The sequence below is a fragment of the Podarcis pityusensis genome, assembly GCF_964106645.2.
Source record: "Podarcis pityusensis genome assembly, contig: HAP1_SCAFFOLD_81, whole genome shotgun sequence".
Taxonomy (NCBI): Eukaryota; Metazoa; Chordata; class Lepidosauria; order Squamata; family Lacertidae; genus Podarcis; species Podarcis pityusensis.
In genome coordinates this window covers 172329-190589 of record NW_028293277.1, presented here as the reverse complement: position 1 = coordinate 190589, position 18261 = coordinate 172329, and the positions used below count along the sequence as shown (strand labels likewise).

Genomic DNA, 18261 nt, shown 5'->3' with positions numbered 1-18261 from the left:
GGAAACCCCTGAGCTCCGCAAAGCCCTTGCTGAGATGTTAGTAAGGGTCTTAAACAAACAAAGGAAAGTCTCGAACAAGAACCGCTCAGCCCCCAAGCCCAGGGAATCCCCCCAAGAGAACAAGGCAGGAACTCCCTCCTGGGCCAGGGGGCGGCGGAGCTGGGCGCGCTAGGCTTGCCAAGGGTTAAAAGGCGTGGCGCCGGATTCCTAGAGAGGACAGGAAAAGACGGCATCCCGAGCCCAAGCGAAGGGTTAAAAGGCATGGCGCCGGATTCCTAGAGAGGACAGGAAAAGACGGCATCCCGAGCCCAAGCGAAGGGTTAAAAGGCATGGCGCCGGATTCCTAGAGAGGACAGGAAAAGACGGCATCCCGAGCCCAAGCGAAGGGTTAAAAGGCATGGCGCCGGATTCCTAGAGGGGACAAGAGAGGAAGGCGGGCGCAGTCCCTCGCTGGTCTCTTCCGGCTCGGGTCTCTCTCCTCCCGGGAGCCTCGCAGGGTGAGTCTTTCTTCCCCCGGGGGGGGGGGGAGGGGGAGCCAGTCCCGGGGCCGCGGCCGGGTGCGCGGGGGACCCCAGGGCAGGCGGGAGCTGAGCACCTCGGCTCTTCCTCGGGGCCCGGGCGCTGCTTGCCGCCCTGGGTCGGGGGGAAACGGGCGCGCAAAGAAGGAGAGACAAAGCACATTGATTATTAACAGACGGGGTAGCCAGACCGAACCATTTGGACATAAATAGCTATGCAAAAAATGAAAACGGAAACCTGAGCCATGCAATCCGTAGAGAAAGACGGTCGGAAGATTGAAGGCGGAGAGAAGAAAGCGCGTCTTCCTGCGGTGAACTCTGGCTCTCCCTCCCGCAGGAGGCAGGAAGGGCCTCCGACCTGGCAAGAAGGACGGATTGTTAACCCCCGGGGTGGGACGGGGGAATCTCGCCTAGCAGCTCTCCGCCTTCACAAGACTCCAACATCAGTGCTGGAATGTAAATGCAGGCATGTGATATAACAATCCCACACATCTGCAGCACGAAGGATTGAAATTCCCAACATTCCGAACTAACCACGTTCCCCATGATTCTTTGGAAGCCATGGCTCTTTCAAGGGGTCTGATTCTGCTTTGAAGGTACATTGCAGGTGTGGCCTGGGCGTGCTTTTTTCTTTCTTCTTTGAATAACTTTTTATTGAACTTTATAAACAAGGATAATAGAAGTAATGAATGATACCAATAATTAGACCAAGTCTTCTCATGTCATTTGTATATCACAAAAATAGCAAAATAAATCTGCAGGAATATCTGCAATATATGTTTCATTATGAATGTTCAACGTTGGATTCCTTGGTTCGATTCCTTGGTTCCTGAATTGGTTTAAACAGAAGCAACATAGCATAGCCAAACTCCTAGAGAGGCAAGCTTGTGGTTGCTCTTAGGTTAACTCCCCCCCCCCCCTTTCATGTTGCAAATGGAAGAATGCTAGATGCCCTCATGGTCCCTTCCAACTCTACAAATCTGTGATTCTTAATGGAAATGTTGGTCTATTGATGAGTTGTGGGAGGGAGGCTCAAAGTGAAGATGATGATTTATGTTTACATTTAAATTTAGATCAACCAGATTGAGCCAAATACTGATGATGTGTGTGTTTTCTTTTGTAACCTCAAGGGGCAACAAAACCTCTGCAAATTCCAGCAGGCAAGTTCCCCACTTTCTTGAGGATGTATGTTACTGCTGTTCTTCTTGTTATTGTTAACACTATTTTTACTACTACTCCATTTATTATCCAGGGCGGGATACAGCAATTTTAAAAATCAACATTAAACAGAGTTGAAGCAAAATACAGTCACAGGAATAGGGTGGTCCTGTAAACACATGTCTGCGGTGTCAGAGGCTTTGGTGAATAGCGGAAGGTGCCAGATGTGCCTCTGTGGGAGGGAATTCCCCAACCAAGGAATGCCTCTCTTGGGACATCCCCCTTCCAAAACTCTGAGCGTGGTGAGACTACCAAGACCTCTCCCAATCCAAAAACATCCAATGGGAATTTTAGAGAAGGAGGTGGTTCTTCAGATAATGTGAGCACCTTGAATGGGGCTCAGAAATGAACTCACAACCAATGCAGCAGTTTTAAAAAAGCAAGTAAATGTGTTCTCAGGTCATTGTGGGGATTAAATGAGGAGGGGTGTATGCCAAGTAGAGCTTTTTGGAGAAAAAGGTGGGATATAAATACAGTTAATAAAGAGAGCGAGCCCACCAGCTAGCCAATAATCTGGTCACTGCATTTTGGACCATCTTCCAAGTCCTCCTACAGCGTGGTGTAGTGGTTAAGAGTGGTGGACTCATAATCCGGTGAACTGGGTTCGCGTCTCCGCTCCTCCACATGCAGCTGCTGGGCTAGTCACACTTCTCTGAAGTCTCTCAGCCTCACAGAGTGTTTGTTATGGGGGAGGAAGGGAAAGGAGAATGTGAGCCGCTTTGAGACTCCTTAAGGGGAGTGAAAGGTGGGATATCAAGTCCAAACTTCTTCCTCCTCCTCCTCTTTTTCTTTTTCTTCTTCTTCTTCTCTTCAAGGATAGTTTCACACAGAGGGCATTGCAGTAATTCAATCTGATTCTGAGCATGGATTACAAGGGACACCTCGTCACAGTCCCAAAGGGACAGAGATGGCAAACTAGCCCAGAGCTGGAAATGGGCACTGCTAGTCCCTGAGGCCACCTGAGCCTCAAGTGACCATGCTGGATTCAGGAGGACCCCCAGGCATATATGGCTGTATGTGGGTTAAGCTATGTCACACCATCATCATCATCTTCATCATCATCATTATTAATCCACCCTTCACCTTCAGTTCCCAGGGCAGATTACAACATTAAAAACCACATTAAAACCGTTTAAAACAACTTACGATCTCAGAAATAAGATGAGTCTTTCTTTACTTGCTTTTTAGCGCTGTCCCTTGGCTCCACCCCCACGTGCTTTGAACTTACCCCCGTCATCCTCAGGGGATTGGCCAGGTAAGTATCTGGCCCTCAGAACAAAAAAGGGGAGACCCCACACCAGCAGTATGTTTTGAGAACATTGGAGTTTCCAAGTGCTAGAAAATGAGACAGAAACAGGAAATAAATGTGTGTTTAGTGGGGGAGGACAGGACGGAGAGCAGCTTTTGAGGACCCCAGGTTTAGGACCCCCACCACAGCCTAGTGTCCACAATGCACTTGGTACTCACTCGTCAGTCGCAGTTCTGACTTCATGCATTGACTGAAAGGCAGGAACAAGCGGGGTATTCATCTCACAGAAATGCCCTCAGTTGTCTGCACATTTTGTATGGCAACATTACTTCTAGGAGGGCTAAAGTCTTCCTTTTTCTTTTAGAGAAAGCTCAGAGTCTGTGCTGTGGTGCAGTCCAACCCTGGTTCCTAGTAAGACTCATCCACGCTTACTCAGGGAACATTTTTCTTCTCCTGACAGTGTACCAATTTTATAACAGAACAATGCACTTGCTTTGTAGGACTTGCTAGTGCTTCTAATTGGGACAGACAGAACTTGGCAGAAGAAAAAGGGATCTCCACGAGGCTTCATGAGAGCACATATGGATGAACAAGACTCAGCTGACCCTGAAGCAGGAAGAGGACATGCTATCAAAACTGGGAGCAGTGGGAGTTTCTGGGGAAACTCGCTGCAGAAGGTCCTGGGTGAGGAGGACACCCTCCGCTCAGAGGTGCAGAGCCAGCAGTTCAGGCAGCTCTGTTCCCTGGAGACTGAAGGACCCCGAGAAGTTTGCAACCAATTCTACCGTCTTGATGGTCAGTGGCTGAAGCCAGAAAGGCATACAAAACTTCAGATGCTGGACCTGGTGATCATGGAGCAGTTCCTGGCTGTCCTTCCACTGGAGATGGAGTGCTGGGTGAGGGAATGTGGAGCAGAGACCAGTTCCCAGGCAGTGGCCCTGGCTGAAGGTTTTCTCCTGAGTCTGGCAGAGGAGAGAAAGCAGGCAGAGCAGCAGGTGAGAGAGACTTTCCTCTGGATGCTCCTAAGGGGCTCCAAACATGAGGGAGAACATCCCTAAATCCCATCCTTTTTTGGAAAGCATCCAAGGAATGCCTCTGCCATTCCTTTTCCAGTACTTCTCCAACTTCTCTGTTTTAAATCCTTGTTGCTCTTTCAGGGAAAGGAACTGTTTGCAGAAAACAGTTTCCTGGATTCCTCAGAGAGGACTCTGTTGGAAACCAGAGAGAGGCTGTTGGGTAAGGATTGATGAGTTCTTTCTACATTTTGGCACATGCTATTGATTTTGAAACTAATATAATGGGTTCTTTGAATTCTTTTGAGGAAGACATTTGGGCCCAAGATGGAGTCTACACACAAATAAAAACTGTTCTGAAAATGCTTTTTAAAAAATACATTGAAATTTCCATAAGGCTCACCACCGTCATTTAGTGTCACATTGCATATTGCACTGAAAACACACTTAAAGCCTTTTATTTGTGGCTGTGTAGCTGAGTCCCAAGGAGAGGAGATCCATTTTTGTAGCATGAAAATGTGAAATGAGTACAAACATCCAAATGCACTCAGCAGGCAAGACTTTATGTAAGGCCCATCTGAAGTTAGAGCCGTGCTGCTTAACCTCTGAGAGAAGCATGCACCTGTGTCTTCCTACTTGCCTTCTTACTTACAGGTGACCAAATGATGCCATCAAGACATGCTCCTCCATCTTTTCATGGTGCTGGAGGGGAAGCAGCGGCTGTGGAACCAGATCAAGTAGGAGGAAGACGCCTTGTGGGGAAAGAGGCTGAGGGGTGGGGCTGCCTGGGTGCCTCCGGGCCCAAATGAATCTCTCCCCCTCCTCTTGCTGCTGTGAAACTGCCCTTAACAAAGTCTGAACATGCCATTCCAGAAGATTTGTGTGCTGTGAATAATCAACAGCCACCTCTCCTTAACTAGGTTTTTGAGTGTTGCTAGTATTATTTACCGTATTTTTCGCTCCGTAGGGCGCACTGGACCATAAGACGCACCTAGTTTTTTTTTGGGGGGGGGAATCTTATTCCCCACCCCAGCCCCAAAGAGCAGCGGACAGGCTTCTGGAGCTGTCAGGTGAAGCCCGGGTTCACTGTCTTGGCTTCGTTTTTAGCCGCGCGCAACCTCTCCTGGCTGGAGAGGTTGCGCGCTGCCTTGGCTTCGTTTTTAGCCATGGGGCTGGGGCGGGGGAAGCCCGAGCTTCCCCCGACCCCAGCCCCCAGAACAGGTCAGGGAGCGGTGGCAAGGTTGTGCGCAGCCTTGCCTACGCTCCCGGAGCTTGCGGGGCTGGTAGGGGAAGCCCGGGTTCCCGCCCCCCCCCCAGCCCCAGGAACCACACATTCGCTCCATAAGATGCACAGACATTTCCCCTTAGTTTTTAAGAGGAAAAAAGTGCGTCTTATGGAGCGAAAAATATGGTATGTTGTTGCACTTTTATTTATATATTTATTGTTGAATGCTAAGACAGGCTTCTAAGCAGTGGCCAGGAGTCCTCTAGCCAGCCACATCAGTTGCACAATGGGGCTCAGCTCCCTTTCCTCCTACTCCTTGTGCCCCCATGCACCCCTTGCAATTGGCTTTAGGGCATTGGGAGCCCCCCCCCAAGAACAGCGCATTGGGGAGTGGAGTGGGGATCTTTCCATCTGGCAAGCTGGAATGCTTGCACAGACAGAAGGATTTGAAGTTCCACCCTATTACACAAAATTAATACCCATCATTAAAATACACAACAAAAATTCCATTAAAATGTTAAAACAAGCTCACATAATTGAAATGTGCAGCAAACCCATCCAATTAAAACAACACAGCAATTCACAGGCAGAAAATAGCAGAGCAGTGTACAGTTTATATTCTTCATGCTGTCTAAGAGGACAACCTTTTTCTTTTAGGGTCCAGTGTGCTTTGAAGATGTTGCTGTTCATTTCACAGATGAGGAATGGGTGTTGCTGGATCCTGACCAGAGAACTCTGCATAAGGAAGTCATGGAGGAGAATCGTGAGGTCATGGACTCTCTCAGTAAGACTCCCTCTTGCTTCATAATTTCTGTTTTGATATTGATTATTGTGACAAACCTCCAGTAATTGGATGGAGCTCAACAGCACCATCTACAGCATCAAGGATTCTAACTCCCCAATGGAGGACTATCAACTGTTTTGTCTGTGCACATTCTCCCTCCAGTTATGCTTCGGAGCTGTTAGGAAAGTTGAAACAGCTTCTGTCAGGGTTTTTGGTTGACTCAAGAGAAAACTAACATTGGAGATGGAGAAGAGTCCATGATTGGGCAAAGCAAAATCCATCCCAGAAAAGAATCAGGCTTTATTGATCTCAGGTTCCTATAAATATGTCAGTTAATACAAAGACACTGAACCTTGTAGTAAGACCTGGGTGTTCATCAGTATGCATATAATATCCAGCTCTACCTCTCTTTCAAATCAGAACCTCGGTCCAGTATACCTGAAGGAGTGTCTCCACCCCCATCGTTCTGCCTGGACACTGAGGTCCAGTGGAGAGGGCCTTCTGGAGGTTCCTTCACTGAAAGAAGCCAAGTTACAGAGAACCAGGCAGAGGGCCTTCTCGGTAGTGGCACCTGCCCTGTGGAACACCCTCCCACCAGTTGTCAAAGAGAAAAACAACTACCAGACTTTTAGAAGACATCTGAAGGCACCCCTGTTTAGGGAAGCTTTTAATGTTGGACAGATTATTGTATTTTAATATTTTGTTGGAAGCCGTCCAGGGTGGCTGGTGAAACCCAGCCAGATGGGCAGGGTATTGTTATTATTATTATTATTATTATTATTATTAATACTAATTATTATAAATAAATGAATGAATAAATAATTGTCTAACTCCTTTCTCTTTTTTCTCTCTCACAAGCATTGATTATCATTGTTCAATAATCGGGCTCAGTTTCTTGCTAAGGCTCTAATCCATTTCTCTTATTGTCGCAGGTGCTGATGAATTGGAAATTAAGAACAAGAGAGACCACTGCAAAATCCACACAGTGGAGAAGCCATATAACTATATGGTGTGTGGAGAAAGCTTCAGTCAGAGCTTCCATTCCTCTTCCCATCAAAAAAATCCCATTGAGAAGAAACTCTGTCAGTGCTTGAAATGTGGAAAGAGCTTCAATTCCAAGAGGAGTCTCACTTCCCATCAAAAAACTCATAGCAGGAAAAAAGCATATCAGTGCTTGGAATGTGGAAAAAGCTTCAGTCAAAGCTCCTATTTCATTTCCCATCAAAGAACTCACAGCGGGGAGAGACCATATCATTGCTTGGAATGTGGAAAGAGCTTCACCTGGAAGGCAAGTCTCACTTCCCATCAAATAATTCATACAGGGGAGAAACCATATCAGTGCTTGGAATGTGGAAAGCGCTTTAGTCGGAACTTCCATCTCACTTCCCATCAAAGAACTCACAGTGGTGAGAAACCGTATCAGTGCACTGAATGTGGAAAGAGCTTCAGTCAGAAGGGCCCATTCACTTCCCATCAAAGAACTCACAGTGGAGAGAATCCCTATCAGTGCTTTGAATGTGGAAAGAGTTTCACCTGCAAGGAAAGCCTCATTTCCCATCAAAGAATTCATACAGGGGAGAAACCATATCAATGCTTAGAATGTGGAAAGAGCTTCACTTGGAAGGTAAATCTTACTTCCCATCAAAGAATTCATACAGGGGAGAAACCGTATCAGTGTTTGGAATGTGGAAAGAGATTCACCCAGAAGGAAGGTCTCACTTCCCATCAAAGAATTCATACAGGGAAGAAACCATATCAGTGCTTAGAATGTGGAGAGAGCTTCGCCTGGAAAGTAAGTCTCACTTCCCATCAAATAATTCATACAGGGGAAAAACCATATCAATGTTTGGAATGTGGAAAGAGCTTCAGTCGGAACTCCCATCTCACATCACATGAAAGAATTCACAGAGGGGAAGAGCCATATCAGTGCTTGGAATGTGGAAAGAGCTTCATTCGGAAGGATAATCTCATTTCCCATCAAAGAATTCACAGCGGAGAGAAACCCTATCAGTGCTTGGTATGTGGAAAGAGCTTTAGTCGGAAAGAAAGTGTCACTTCCCATCAAAGAATTCATACAGGGGAGAAACCATATCAATGTTTGGAATGTGAAAAGAGCTTCAGTCAGAACACCCACCTCATTTCCCATCAAAGAATTCATACAGGGGAGAAACCATATCAATGCTTGGAATGTGGAAAGAGCTTCAGTAAGAGGGCCCATCTCACGGCCCATCAAAGAATTCACACTGGGGAGAAACCATATCAGTGTGTTGAATGTGGAAACAGCTTCAATTCCAAGGGGACTCTCACTTCCCATCAAAGAATTCATACAGGGGAGAAACCATATCAGTGCTTGGAATGTGGAAAGAGATTCAACCAAAAGGAAAATCTCACTTCCCATCAAAGAATTCATACAGGGGAAAAACCATATCAGTGTTTGGAATGTGGAAAGAGATTCAGTCGAAATTCCCATCGCACTTCCCATCAAAAAACTCACAGCAGGGAGAAACCATATCAGTGCTTGGAATGTGGAAAGAGATTCACCTGGAAAGGAAGTCTCACTTCACATGAAAGAATTCATACAGGGGTGAAACCATTAAAATGCTTGTGATGTGGAAACAGCTTCAATTCCAAGGGGAATCTCGTGGTCCATTGAAGAATTCATACAGAGGAGAAACCATATCAGTGCTTGGAATGTGGAAAGAACTTCAGTAAGAGCACCAAACTCACGTCCCATTAAATAATTCACCGTGGGGAGAATCATAGAATTGTAGCATTGGAAGGGACCCTAAGGTTAATCTAGTTCAACCTCCTGCAATGTAAGAATCTCGGCTGAAGCATCCATGACATGACCACCCAGCCTCTGCTTAAAATCCTTCAATGAAGGAGCACCCACCACCCTCTGAGGGAGTCCATTTCACTGTTTAACAGCTTCTACCACCAGAAAGCTCTTCCTTGAGCTATTTCCACCATCTCAGCCTCCTCTTTTCGAGGCTAAACACAGCCAGTTCCCTAAACGATTCCTCACAAGGCTTGTTTTCCAGACCCTTGATCATCTTAACCACCCTCCTCTGCATATAACTGGACACAGTATTCCAGGTGTCGTCTGTCCAAGGACTAGTTTGACCTTGAACTGAACACTATACTTCAGTTGATGCAGACATTAGCCTTTTTGACTGCAGCATCACACTGCTGACTTGTGTCAAGCCAAGTATTACCCATTGTATATATGTGCAGCTGATTATTCCTGTGTTAGTGCAGAACCTTACATTTGTCCTTATTAAAATTCATTTATTGCCTTTTTATACCACCTTTTCCTCCAAGGAGTGTTAGAGGTCACAGTCCATCACACTTCTGCTTCATGAGTATACTTATGTGTAGGCACCTTGCTAGCAGCTTTCAGTCCTTCTGCTGAGTTTCTGGAAGCAGTCGTCAGCAGTTGAAGCTACACTTTGAGAAGAAACATTCACAGACACCATAAAACTCAGTCAAGTGTTTTATTGCTTGACTGGTCATAAATGCTTCATGGTAACACTATTTACAATCATTATAGCAAGAGCTGTAACGTCATACTTAAGTCTCACTCTTTCTTTTTAGCAGCGAGATGCAGGCAGACACAGTCTATAGGCAGTCATGACACAACAGTTTGTAGACAGCATTTGTTGGTCAGTTGTTTGCAAAAGGAAAAAACAAAAGTTCTACTTTTATCAGCACTTCCAGCTGAAGCTGCGCATGCTCAGAGTGCCAATCCCACTTATATATGATTGTTCTGGAATCTTTTCCCTGCTTCTGGATGAATGACCCCCCCAACTCAGTCATATATAAATAGAAGGTATAATGGCTCGGGCTCAGGTTCAGGCACGGGTGGGCTTGGCGCAGTGGCGGCGGACAGAGGGGGGAGGAGGTGAGCTTGCAATCACCTAAAAAAAGCTCACTGCTGGTGATGTTTAAATATACAATACTAAAAATACCAGTGTTTTGAATATTTAAGAAAATATCAAAGTTCTGTTTGATGTTTAAAAATTTGATTTCTTAATTTGGGGTTCACCATCCGTGTATAAGAGAAACCTCAATTTTTGAGTAAGTTTTTTAAAGCAAAAAACATTGACTAACACATGGAAAAAGATGGTAAATACAAATGATGGTTTCCTTTGCAAAGTGAACAGTTGCAATTATATCTTTTTGCACTGTCAACAGTTCACATTTGAAAGCAAGACCAGAATAGAGCGTAGTTCAATCACGGACTGTGGGTTGGGGGGAGGGGTGTCGTCGTTAATCCAGGAGGATTGCTCTTTCAGGGTTCTGCCAGAGCCATAGATCTCCGGCATTGAATGTGTTGGCCTGGTGTGGGGCACCAAGGAGAGCATGGCTGGCTGGCTGGTGTATAGACCACCTAGAGCACTGGCAGCCACCCTGTCAGGCTTGCTGGAGGTGGTGGCAGGCTGGGCCTTGGAGTTCCCTAACCTATTGGTTTTGGGGGACTTCAACGCCCATGCTGACACCGCCCCCTCCTCATGGGCTCTGAACTTTGTGTCCGCCACGGCGTCACTAGGTGTCAGCTTCCTTCCGGAGCTGACAGAGGCTGGGAATCAAAGCAGGCAAAGAGAGATAAGGACACGAATGTGAGAGGGAGGAGGGGCAGGCGAGTGGCATAGCTTCAGAGAACAGAGAGCAGGCAGCAGATAGCAAAGATCCAAATACCAATCTTAGCTCAGAGACAGAAGGGGAGAGGCCGGGAATAGATAGCCCAAAAACTCAAAGGTGCAAAGAGGTCAGTGAGAGGAGGGGAAAAGAGCGGAAGCGAAAGGGTTTTTTCCCCTATTGGAAGAAGAGGAAGGGCGGAGTTTAGACTCGGCAACTGCAAACTTGGAGTCAGATAGAAGGAGCTCCGGAGTGATTTATGTGTTTGAGCAATAAACCTGAGATAATTACTGCCGGTGTCTCGCTTTTGTGGGAGAGCCAAGCCATTACACTAGGGCTCTCCCAGTTTGTTTTGGGCCACACACGTCAAGCAGGCCACACACTGGATTTGATCTTTGGCGCAGGTATAGATTAGGGTTAGGGGCAGGGTTAGAGTTTAGGGATAAGGGGGTTAGGGTGAGGGTAGGAGTTAGGGTTAAGGGTTAGGTTAGAGGTTAGGTTAGGGTGAGGGGTTAGGGTTAGAGCAGGGTTAGGGTTGGGTTAGGGTTAGAGCAGTGGGTTAGGGTGCCCACCACCAGAGGGGTCATGGCTGAGGCAAGGTAGCAGAATCGTATGATTTGCTGCCTTCCTCAGATTCTGGCACACCTCCTGGAATGGCTTGATTTCACATTATGGTAGATGTTGGTTAGGTTTTACCTACTTTGACTTCAGTAACATGGTCTAATTATGTGCATCCACACACACCATAGATGAATGCTTCCCTTCAGACTAGAGCTGTCTCCAACCAAATCACTCACAAGCACGCTCCATAGGCAGGCTAGTAGCTACTGGCCAGGCGTTGTTGTTTAGTCGTTCTAGGAAGTCGACCCCCCCAGTCTGCCCACCACCAGAGGGGTCATGGCTGAGGCAAGGGAGCAGAATCGAATGATTTGCTCCCTCACTCCTCAGCTTCCGGCACACCTCCTGGAATGGCTTGATTATGGTAGATGTTGGTTAGGTTTTACCATGTAGGTGAGGGAATATGTTAACTATATTTTATCCTCCACAAACCCGGCCAACAGACAAAACATCAGCTTATCGCTTGTGTTTAGAAGCACAGTGCTGAGCATCTTAAACAGTAAAAACAAAAGCCTTTAGGCTGATCTCCCCCTTCTGTTACCCCGTTTATTATAGAAACAGGCCGACTGGAAAGTATGCTTAAAACATATAGTTTACTCACAGTCAAGCACCTGTCCTTAGCAACAACAGCAGTAAAAATAAATGCAGGTAAAATACTTGTATTTGCAGTGAAAGCAGCCTCAGGCATGAGCCTGATGCTGGAGCAAGCAGATACAAGTCTTCTCCCATTGGCTGGTTGAAAAGAGAGAGAGAGAGAGAGAGAGAAGGAACAGAAAATACTTCTTTTCTTCTTCCCTACCAAGAGAGGAGGGGAAATGAAATAACACAGACCCTTCTCTACCAATTGCATTTATCTGAGTCCACCTAACAGCAATACTGCTCTGTGATTTTAATCCCCACACTTGCTTACTCGTAAGAATATGCATTTTTAGATTTGATTTCTAAACTCCCACAATATTTACTCCATGGAGCAATTTCGTTGGCATCCCAGCCTTCCATGGCCTAACACAGTCAAAGCTCCATGAAAGAACCTACCACACCAGCACCCACCTAGAGCTGGCTCTGAAGTCTGCTTGTTTGTGAAGTGACGCACTTGGGGTGCTCAGAGGCCCGACCCCTCCAACAGATGTAAGTTGCAGAGCTGCTGATTTCCATACCCCCTCAGGTACCCATCTCTGCGACTTCACTGTTTCTGCCAAGAAAGTGCCTGGTAGGTTGAGGCACAACCTCTTCAGTTCTTTCCTCTTCGTCAAAACTGGCTATCAATTGTACTTAAGGAGGCCATCCAACAGTCCCTTGCCTGAGCTAAGCCAAGCCCCCTTGCCCACCTCACCAGCTTCTTACAGACATCTCAGTTCTGTTTTCCCATCATTGCCAACCACAGAGATGCCAACTGAGAGTGCCCACAAATGGCAAGTTTAGTTGAGTGTGTGTGTGACACTATGTCACTGGACTGAATGGTGCCCAAAGCAGCCTGAAACAAACACCAACTGATTATCAAAACACAGCATCCTTGGAGGTGGCTATTGCTGCTGAAAGCTCTTAACTCTGTCCCTTGATAAAAACAGGGTTATGACAGGAGGGATGCATTCCATTGTCTCTGCAGGCAAGGGCAGAGGAAGGGGGTGCGGTGGGTGGGTGCCACCCTGGGCGTCACCACTGAGGAGGGTGACAAAATGCTGGGCGGCACTCACCACGGGGCCTGCAGCATGCCTAAGTCACCAGTGGTCAGGACCTCATTAGCGGGACCAGTGGTCAGGGATGATGGGCCTTGTATTCCCACAACATTGGGTGACCCAAGGTGGAGAAAGGCTGCTCTGCACTGACTGGCAACCACTCTCTATCTCACACGAAGAGAGATACCTGGGTGCATTGGGTTCGCTGATGTGTTTGGTGCAGAAGTTTCCCCTACGCAGGTCGCTCTCTCTGTGGTCTTTGTGGTCTTTAAGAACAGGCGAAAAAGTCCACTGCCAGTCCTTTGGCAAACACATAGGGCAGAAGTGAAACCAAGTGAATCATCTGAAGCAAACTTAACAATAATACAAGGCTATGGCTATATGCACACTAACTTGAAATGAATTTTGTTGAGATCAATGTGACATTTTGGAACCTGGGTGAAACTATCCTGAAACGGGCAAGTCAGCATAGAGGTCTTTTTTTTTTTTTTTTTTGTCTTTTGTCTTTACATGGAATGGCTGCAGGTCTGTCCTGCACATTTTTCTGGAAGCAAGTCCCAAATTTATGGGTTCAGGGAAAGGCCCAAAGAAAAAATCTATGCCAATCCAGGCTATTTGCCACAGAAAGGCCTTCATTTGGCACCAACACCCAAGCTAAACACTCTGTCAGTTTGCCTCAGATTCTAGAGAATTGTAGGCTTCAGAGATCCCCAAGGGTCATCCAGCCCACCCCCTGCAATGCGGGAAGTACACTTTGATTGCAACTGACACTCGCTCACTGTTGCTCACGAGCACCAGAAGCAGGTGTTGTCCCCTTCCAACGAAAACCCAATCTGTTTTTGGAGATTTCCTGATCTGCACACACCTCCTCAGGTTGGGCAGGTGGCCATGTTTCCATTTCACTATTTCATGAAAAGTATGTGTTGCTTGATTGTAGAACAAAAAACCTCAAAGCAGTTTACAAAACCAGCAAAAGCACAGGCAAGCGCAGCACAACTGTAGGGTGCGAGGCAGGTTAGGCTGGGAGGAAATAACTGGCTGCGGAGATTCTCAAGCCCGGAAGGAAGCTAGGCTGATCATGCTGATCATAACCAATTTTCTCCAGCACATACTTCACCCCTTCATAGTTCTCCCTCAGTGTACTCGAGTGAGCCAGGGGTTTTGATCCCCCAACTTTATGCTTTGCCGCACCAATTTATGGAAGATTTTGAGGTTTTATGGCTTCAAACTGATCCCTTTTTGACATAATCACCCAGAACTATCGAACCTGAATACTTCTTGTCATTAAAATAATCATTTCCAATCAAAATTATTCGACATGGCATTTTACCCCCACCAACTTCTTCTAAAATGCTCCACACAAGCGTACATGTGAATAAAAATGTAAAAAAATGACATGTGGCCATAACTCAAAAACTTGACCTGACTGAGCAAAACCAATGTGATTTTTGGATTCAGCGCATCAGATTCGTCCTAAATCAGCTGAAAAAACGCAGATGTCAGAGCTGCTTCCAGATCCTAGCTCACAGAGGATCACACTAGCCAGCGATCATTAAATAAAAGTCTTTATTGAGTTACAGTTTCCATTCTCAAGCTGCTGCGTGCAACTCTACGTCTCATGGTTAGATCGGCGAAGCTCCATCTGAGTCTCCGCCCCTTGTACACCAACTTAATATCCTAGCCTTGCTCCACCTTTTCCGCCTGACTGTTCTTCTCTGGGTCCCTCTGCCCCCCGGGGTCTCTTCCTTCCGGGATTCCTCTGACGCTGACGCTGACCCCCCTGACTCTTCTCCCTCCTTTCGGCGGGCTTTAGGACCTGGCTCCCTTTCCGGGCTGCCTACTGCGCCACCTTCCTGTGCATTTGAACTTGGCACGCGCGCCCAACCTTCCACCTTCCGTCTGACCGTTTCTTCGCTCCCCGATGGAGGTGTGGCCACTCCTGACTCGTGCCCTCCCCCCTGTTGTGAGCTGCCAGCGCTTGATCCCTGGCGCCCTTCCTCTTCCCTGCTCTCTGGCGGTGACGCTGGTCCTGATTTCCAACTGCTCCCCTCTGAGTCCCCTCTGGCTCTATCTTCCTGGGGTGTCCCCCTAGGCTCCCCCCTTGCCCTGGCCACTGGTGCTCCTTTCTGTGAATCTTCTGATTCACTGGAAAGACTCGGAGATCTCGGGTCGTCGTCATCACTCATCTTTTCTTCTGCCTCCTCTCCCTCGCTCTCTGTTTCCTCCCTTGCCCTTGCCTCTGCTCCTGAACCCCTGACAGCAGACAACAAATTTGTTGTTGACCAGTGTAATCAAGACCCTTGGAGGGCCATGGGGCACTGCGGCACTACGCAGCATGGGCATCAAGCTCCGCCAACGCATGCCCCGCTGGACCATCCAACAAAAGCGTACCTTGGGGTGGATGTTAAGGTAATGGCCAGGATTTTGAGACTGTGCATAATCCACTGCCCAATGGACAATGCTGTGGCCTATAACCCAGATCTTCATGGGTTATACACCAAACCTAAGAGGAGGCGTGTAGTGGTGATAGGGGATTCCCTACTGAGGGGAACAGAAGCAGTGATCTGTGGGCCTGACAAGATGTCTCGGGAAGTGTGCTCTCTCCCCGGGGCTAAGATCCAAGATGTAACTGAACGACTGCAAGGAATCATAAAACCCACTGACAAATACCCCTTCCTCTTGGTTCATGTGGGAACCAATGACACTGCAAGCAATAGCCTCCAGAAGATCAAAAGAGACTACGAGGCTCTGGGCAGGAAATTGAAGCAATTAAATGCACAAATTGTCATCTCATCTGTCCTCCCAGTTGAACGACGTGGCCCAGGGAGAGAGGGAAAAATAGTGGAAGTGAACAGCTGGCTTCGCAAATGGTGTAAACAGGAACAGTTTGGATTCTTAGATCACGGACTGCAGTTTCTTGAAGATGGACTTCTGGCAAGCGATGGGCTGCACCTCACAACGGTTGGGAGGAATGTTTTTGCCAAAAATCTCAGAAGCCTCATCAGGAGGGCTTTAAACTGACTAATGTGGGGGAGGGAGACAGTGCTCCTGAAGGTAGGAGTCTATCAATTGAGGAAGATGATCATCCAAATGTCATAGACCAAATGGAGCAAACAGCACGCAGACCTAGTGGTGGGAGGAAAAAATCCTTAAATAAGAGACACGGGGGAATGATTAATGGACTTCAATGTCTGTACACTAATGCGCAAAGCATGGGAAATAAACAAGATGAGCTTGAGCTCTTGGTACAGCAAACTAAATATGACAAAATAGGCATCACTGAAACCTGGTGGGATAAGTCCCACGATTGGAATGTAATAATGGAGGGATACAATCTATTTCAGAGAAACAGACCAGACAAGAAAGGAGGAGGAGTGGCGTTATATGTCAGGGATGTGTATACCTGTGAAGAGATCCAAGATTTAGAACCTCAAAGCCAAAGTGAGAGCATTTGGGTCAAAATTAAGGGAGAGAAGAATAACAGTGACCTCATTGTGGGAGTTTACTAGAGATCCCCAAGCCAAACGGAGGACATAGATGATGCCTTCCTGGAACAGATGGCCAAGCATGCAAAAGGAAGGGAGATAGTAGTAATGGGGGACTTCAATTACCCGGATATTTGTTGGATGTCAAACTCAGCCAAGAGCATAAGGTCAAACAGATTCCTCACTGGCCTTGCAGACAACTTCATTGTCCAGAAAGTGGGAGAAGCAACAAGAGGAACAGCCATTTTAGATCTGGTCCTAACCAATGTTGATGACCTGGTTAGTGGGGTAGAAGTGGAAGGATCATTAGGCGCGAGTGATCATGCTCTTCTGAAGTTTACTATACAGCGGAAAGGAGCAGCCAAGCATACTAGGACTCAATTTCTTGACTTTAAGAAAGCCGACTTCATAAAACTTAGGGAAGTGCTGGGTGAGATCCCATGGACAGTAATACTAAAAGGAAAGGGAGTTCATGATGGCTGGGAGTTTGTTAAGAGGGAGATAGTAAAAGCACAACGTCAGGCAATACCAATGAGACGGAAACATGGAAGGTGCCTAAAGAAGCCAGGGTGGCTATTAAAAAAGGATGTGTACAAAAAATGGAAAAGGGGGGAAACCACCAAAGAGGAATTCAAACAAATAGCCAGCACGTGTACACACAAAGTCAGAAAAGCTAAAGCACAGAATGAACTCAGGCTTGCTAGAGAGGTCAAAAGCAACAAAAAAGGCTTTTATGGGTATGTTCGTAGCAAAAGGAAGAACAAAGAAACAGTGGGGTCACTCAGAGGAGATGATGGTGAAATGCAAACAGGGGACACAGAAAGAGCTGAACTCCTCAATGCCTTCTTTGCCTCAGTCTTCTCCAATAAAGAAAACAATGCCCGACCTGAAGAATTTGGAGCAAATGATTCAGCAGAGGAAACACAGCCCAGAATAACTAAGGAGATAGTACAAGAATACTTGGCTAGTTTAGATGTATTCAAGTCTCCAGGGCCAGATGAACTGCATCCAAGAGTATTAAAAGAACTGGCAGATGTGATCTCAGAACCACTAGCAGTCATCTTTGAGAATTCCTGGAGAACAGGCGAAGTCCCGGCAGACTGGAGGAGGGCAAATGTTGTCCCTATTTTCAAAAAGGGGAAAAGAGAGGACCCAAATAATTACCGCCCAGTCAGTCTGACATCAATACCAGGGAAGATTCTGGAGCAGATCATTAAGCAAACAGTCTGTGAGCACCTAGAAAGGAATGCTGTGATCACCAATAGTCAGCATGGATTTCTGAAAAATAAGTCATGTCAGACTAACCTGATCTCGTTTTTTGACAGAATTACAAGCCTGGTAGATGAAGGGAACGCAGTGGATGTAGCCTACCTTGATTTCAGCAAGGCATTTGACAAGGTGCCGCATGATATTCTTGTAAAGAAGTTGGTAAAATGCGGTCTTGACTATGCTACCACTCAGTGGATTTGTAACTGGCTGACTGACCGAACCCAAAGGGTGCTCATCAATGGTTCCTCTTCATCCTGGAGAAGAGTGACTAGTGGGGTGCCACAGGGTTCTGTCTTGGGCCCGCTCTTATTCAACATCTTTATCAATGACTTGGATGATGGACTCAAGGGCATCCTGATCAAATTTGCAGATGACACCAAACTGGGAGGGGTGGCTAACACCCCAGAGGTCAGGATCACACTTCAAAACGACCTTGACAGATTAGAGAACTGGGCCAAAACAAACAAGATGAATTTTAACAGGGAGAAATGTAAAGTATTGCACTTGGGCAAAAAAAATGAGAGGCACAAATACAAGATGGGGGATACCTGGCTTGAGAGCAGTACAT

General features: G+C 46.7%; 1 protein-coding gene across 10 annotated transcripts; it reads left to right on the top strand.

Annotated features, from left to right (window-relative positions):
* Positions 1-3: 3 nt before the first annotated feature.
* On the top strand, positions 4-9309 carry LOC308469143 (uncharacterized protein). 10 transcript variants are annotated; one of them, XM_081024485.1, is made up of 8 exons: positions 573-1114; positions 1649-1678; positions 2925-2991; positions 3486-3980; positions 4143-4221; positions 4653-4735; positions 5881-6007; positions 6940-9309. In XM_081024485.1, exons 4-8 carry the CDS (start codon positions 3555-3557, stop codon positions 8613-8615), a joined length of 2391 nt encoding a protein of 796 aa, XP_080880611.1. In that variant the 5' UTR covers positions 573-1114; positions 1649-1678; positions 2925-2991; positions 3486-3554; the 3' UTR covers positions 8616-9309. The 10 variants fall into 10 exon arrangements, with proteins under 10 accessions (XP_080880613.1, XP_080880611.1, XP_080880607.1 ...); XM_081024481.1 differs by having other exon boundaries at positions 1592-1678; XM_081024486.1 differs by having other exon boundaries at positions 573-1125.
* The last annotated feature ends 8952 nt before the right edge of the window (positions 9310-18261 follow it).

Bases quoted from the DNA above. Each gene is read 5' to 3' on its own strand.
- LOC308469143 (XM_081024487.1), top strand. From the start codon at position 3,555: ATGAGAGCACATATGGATGAACAAGACTCAGCTGACCCTGAAGCAGGA. The intron at 4,222-4,652 runs GTAAGGATTGAT...TCTTACTTACAG, and splicing joins AACCAGAGAGAGGCTGTTGG to GTGACCAAATGATGCCATCA. The intron at 4,736-5,880 runs GTAGGAGGAAGA...TTTTTCTTTTAG, and splicing joins CGGCTGTGGAACCAGATCAA to GGTCCAGTGTGCTTTGAAGA.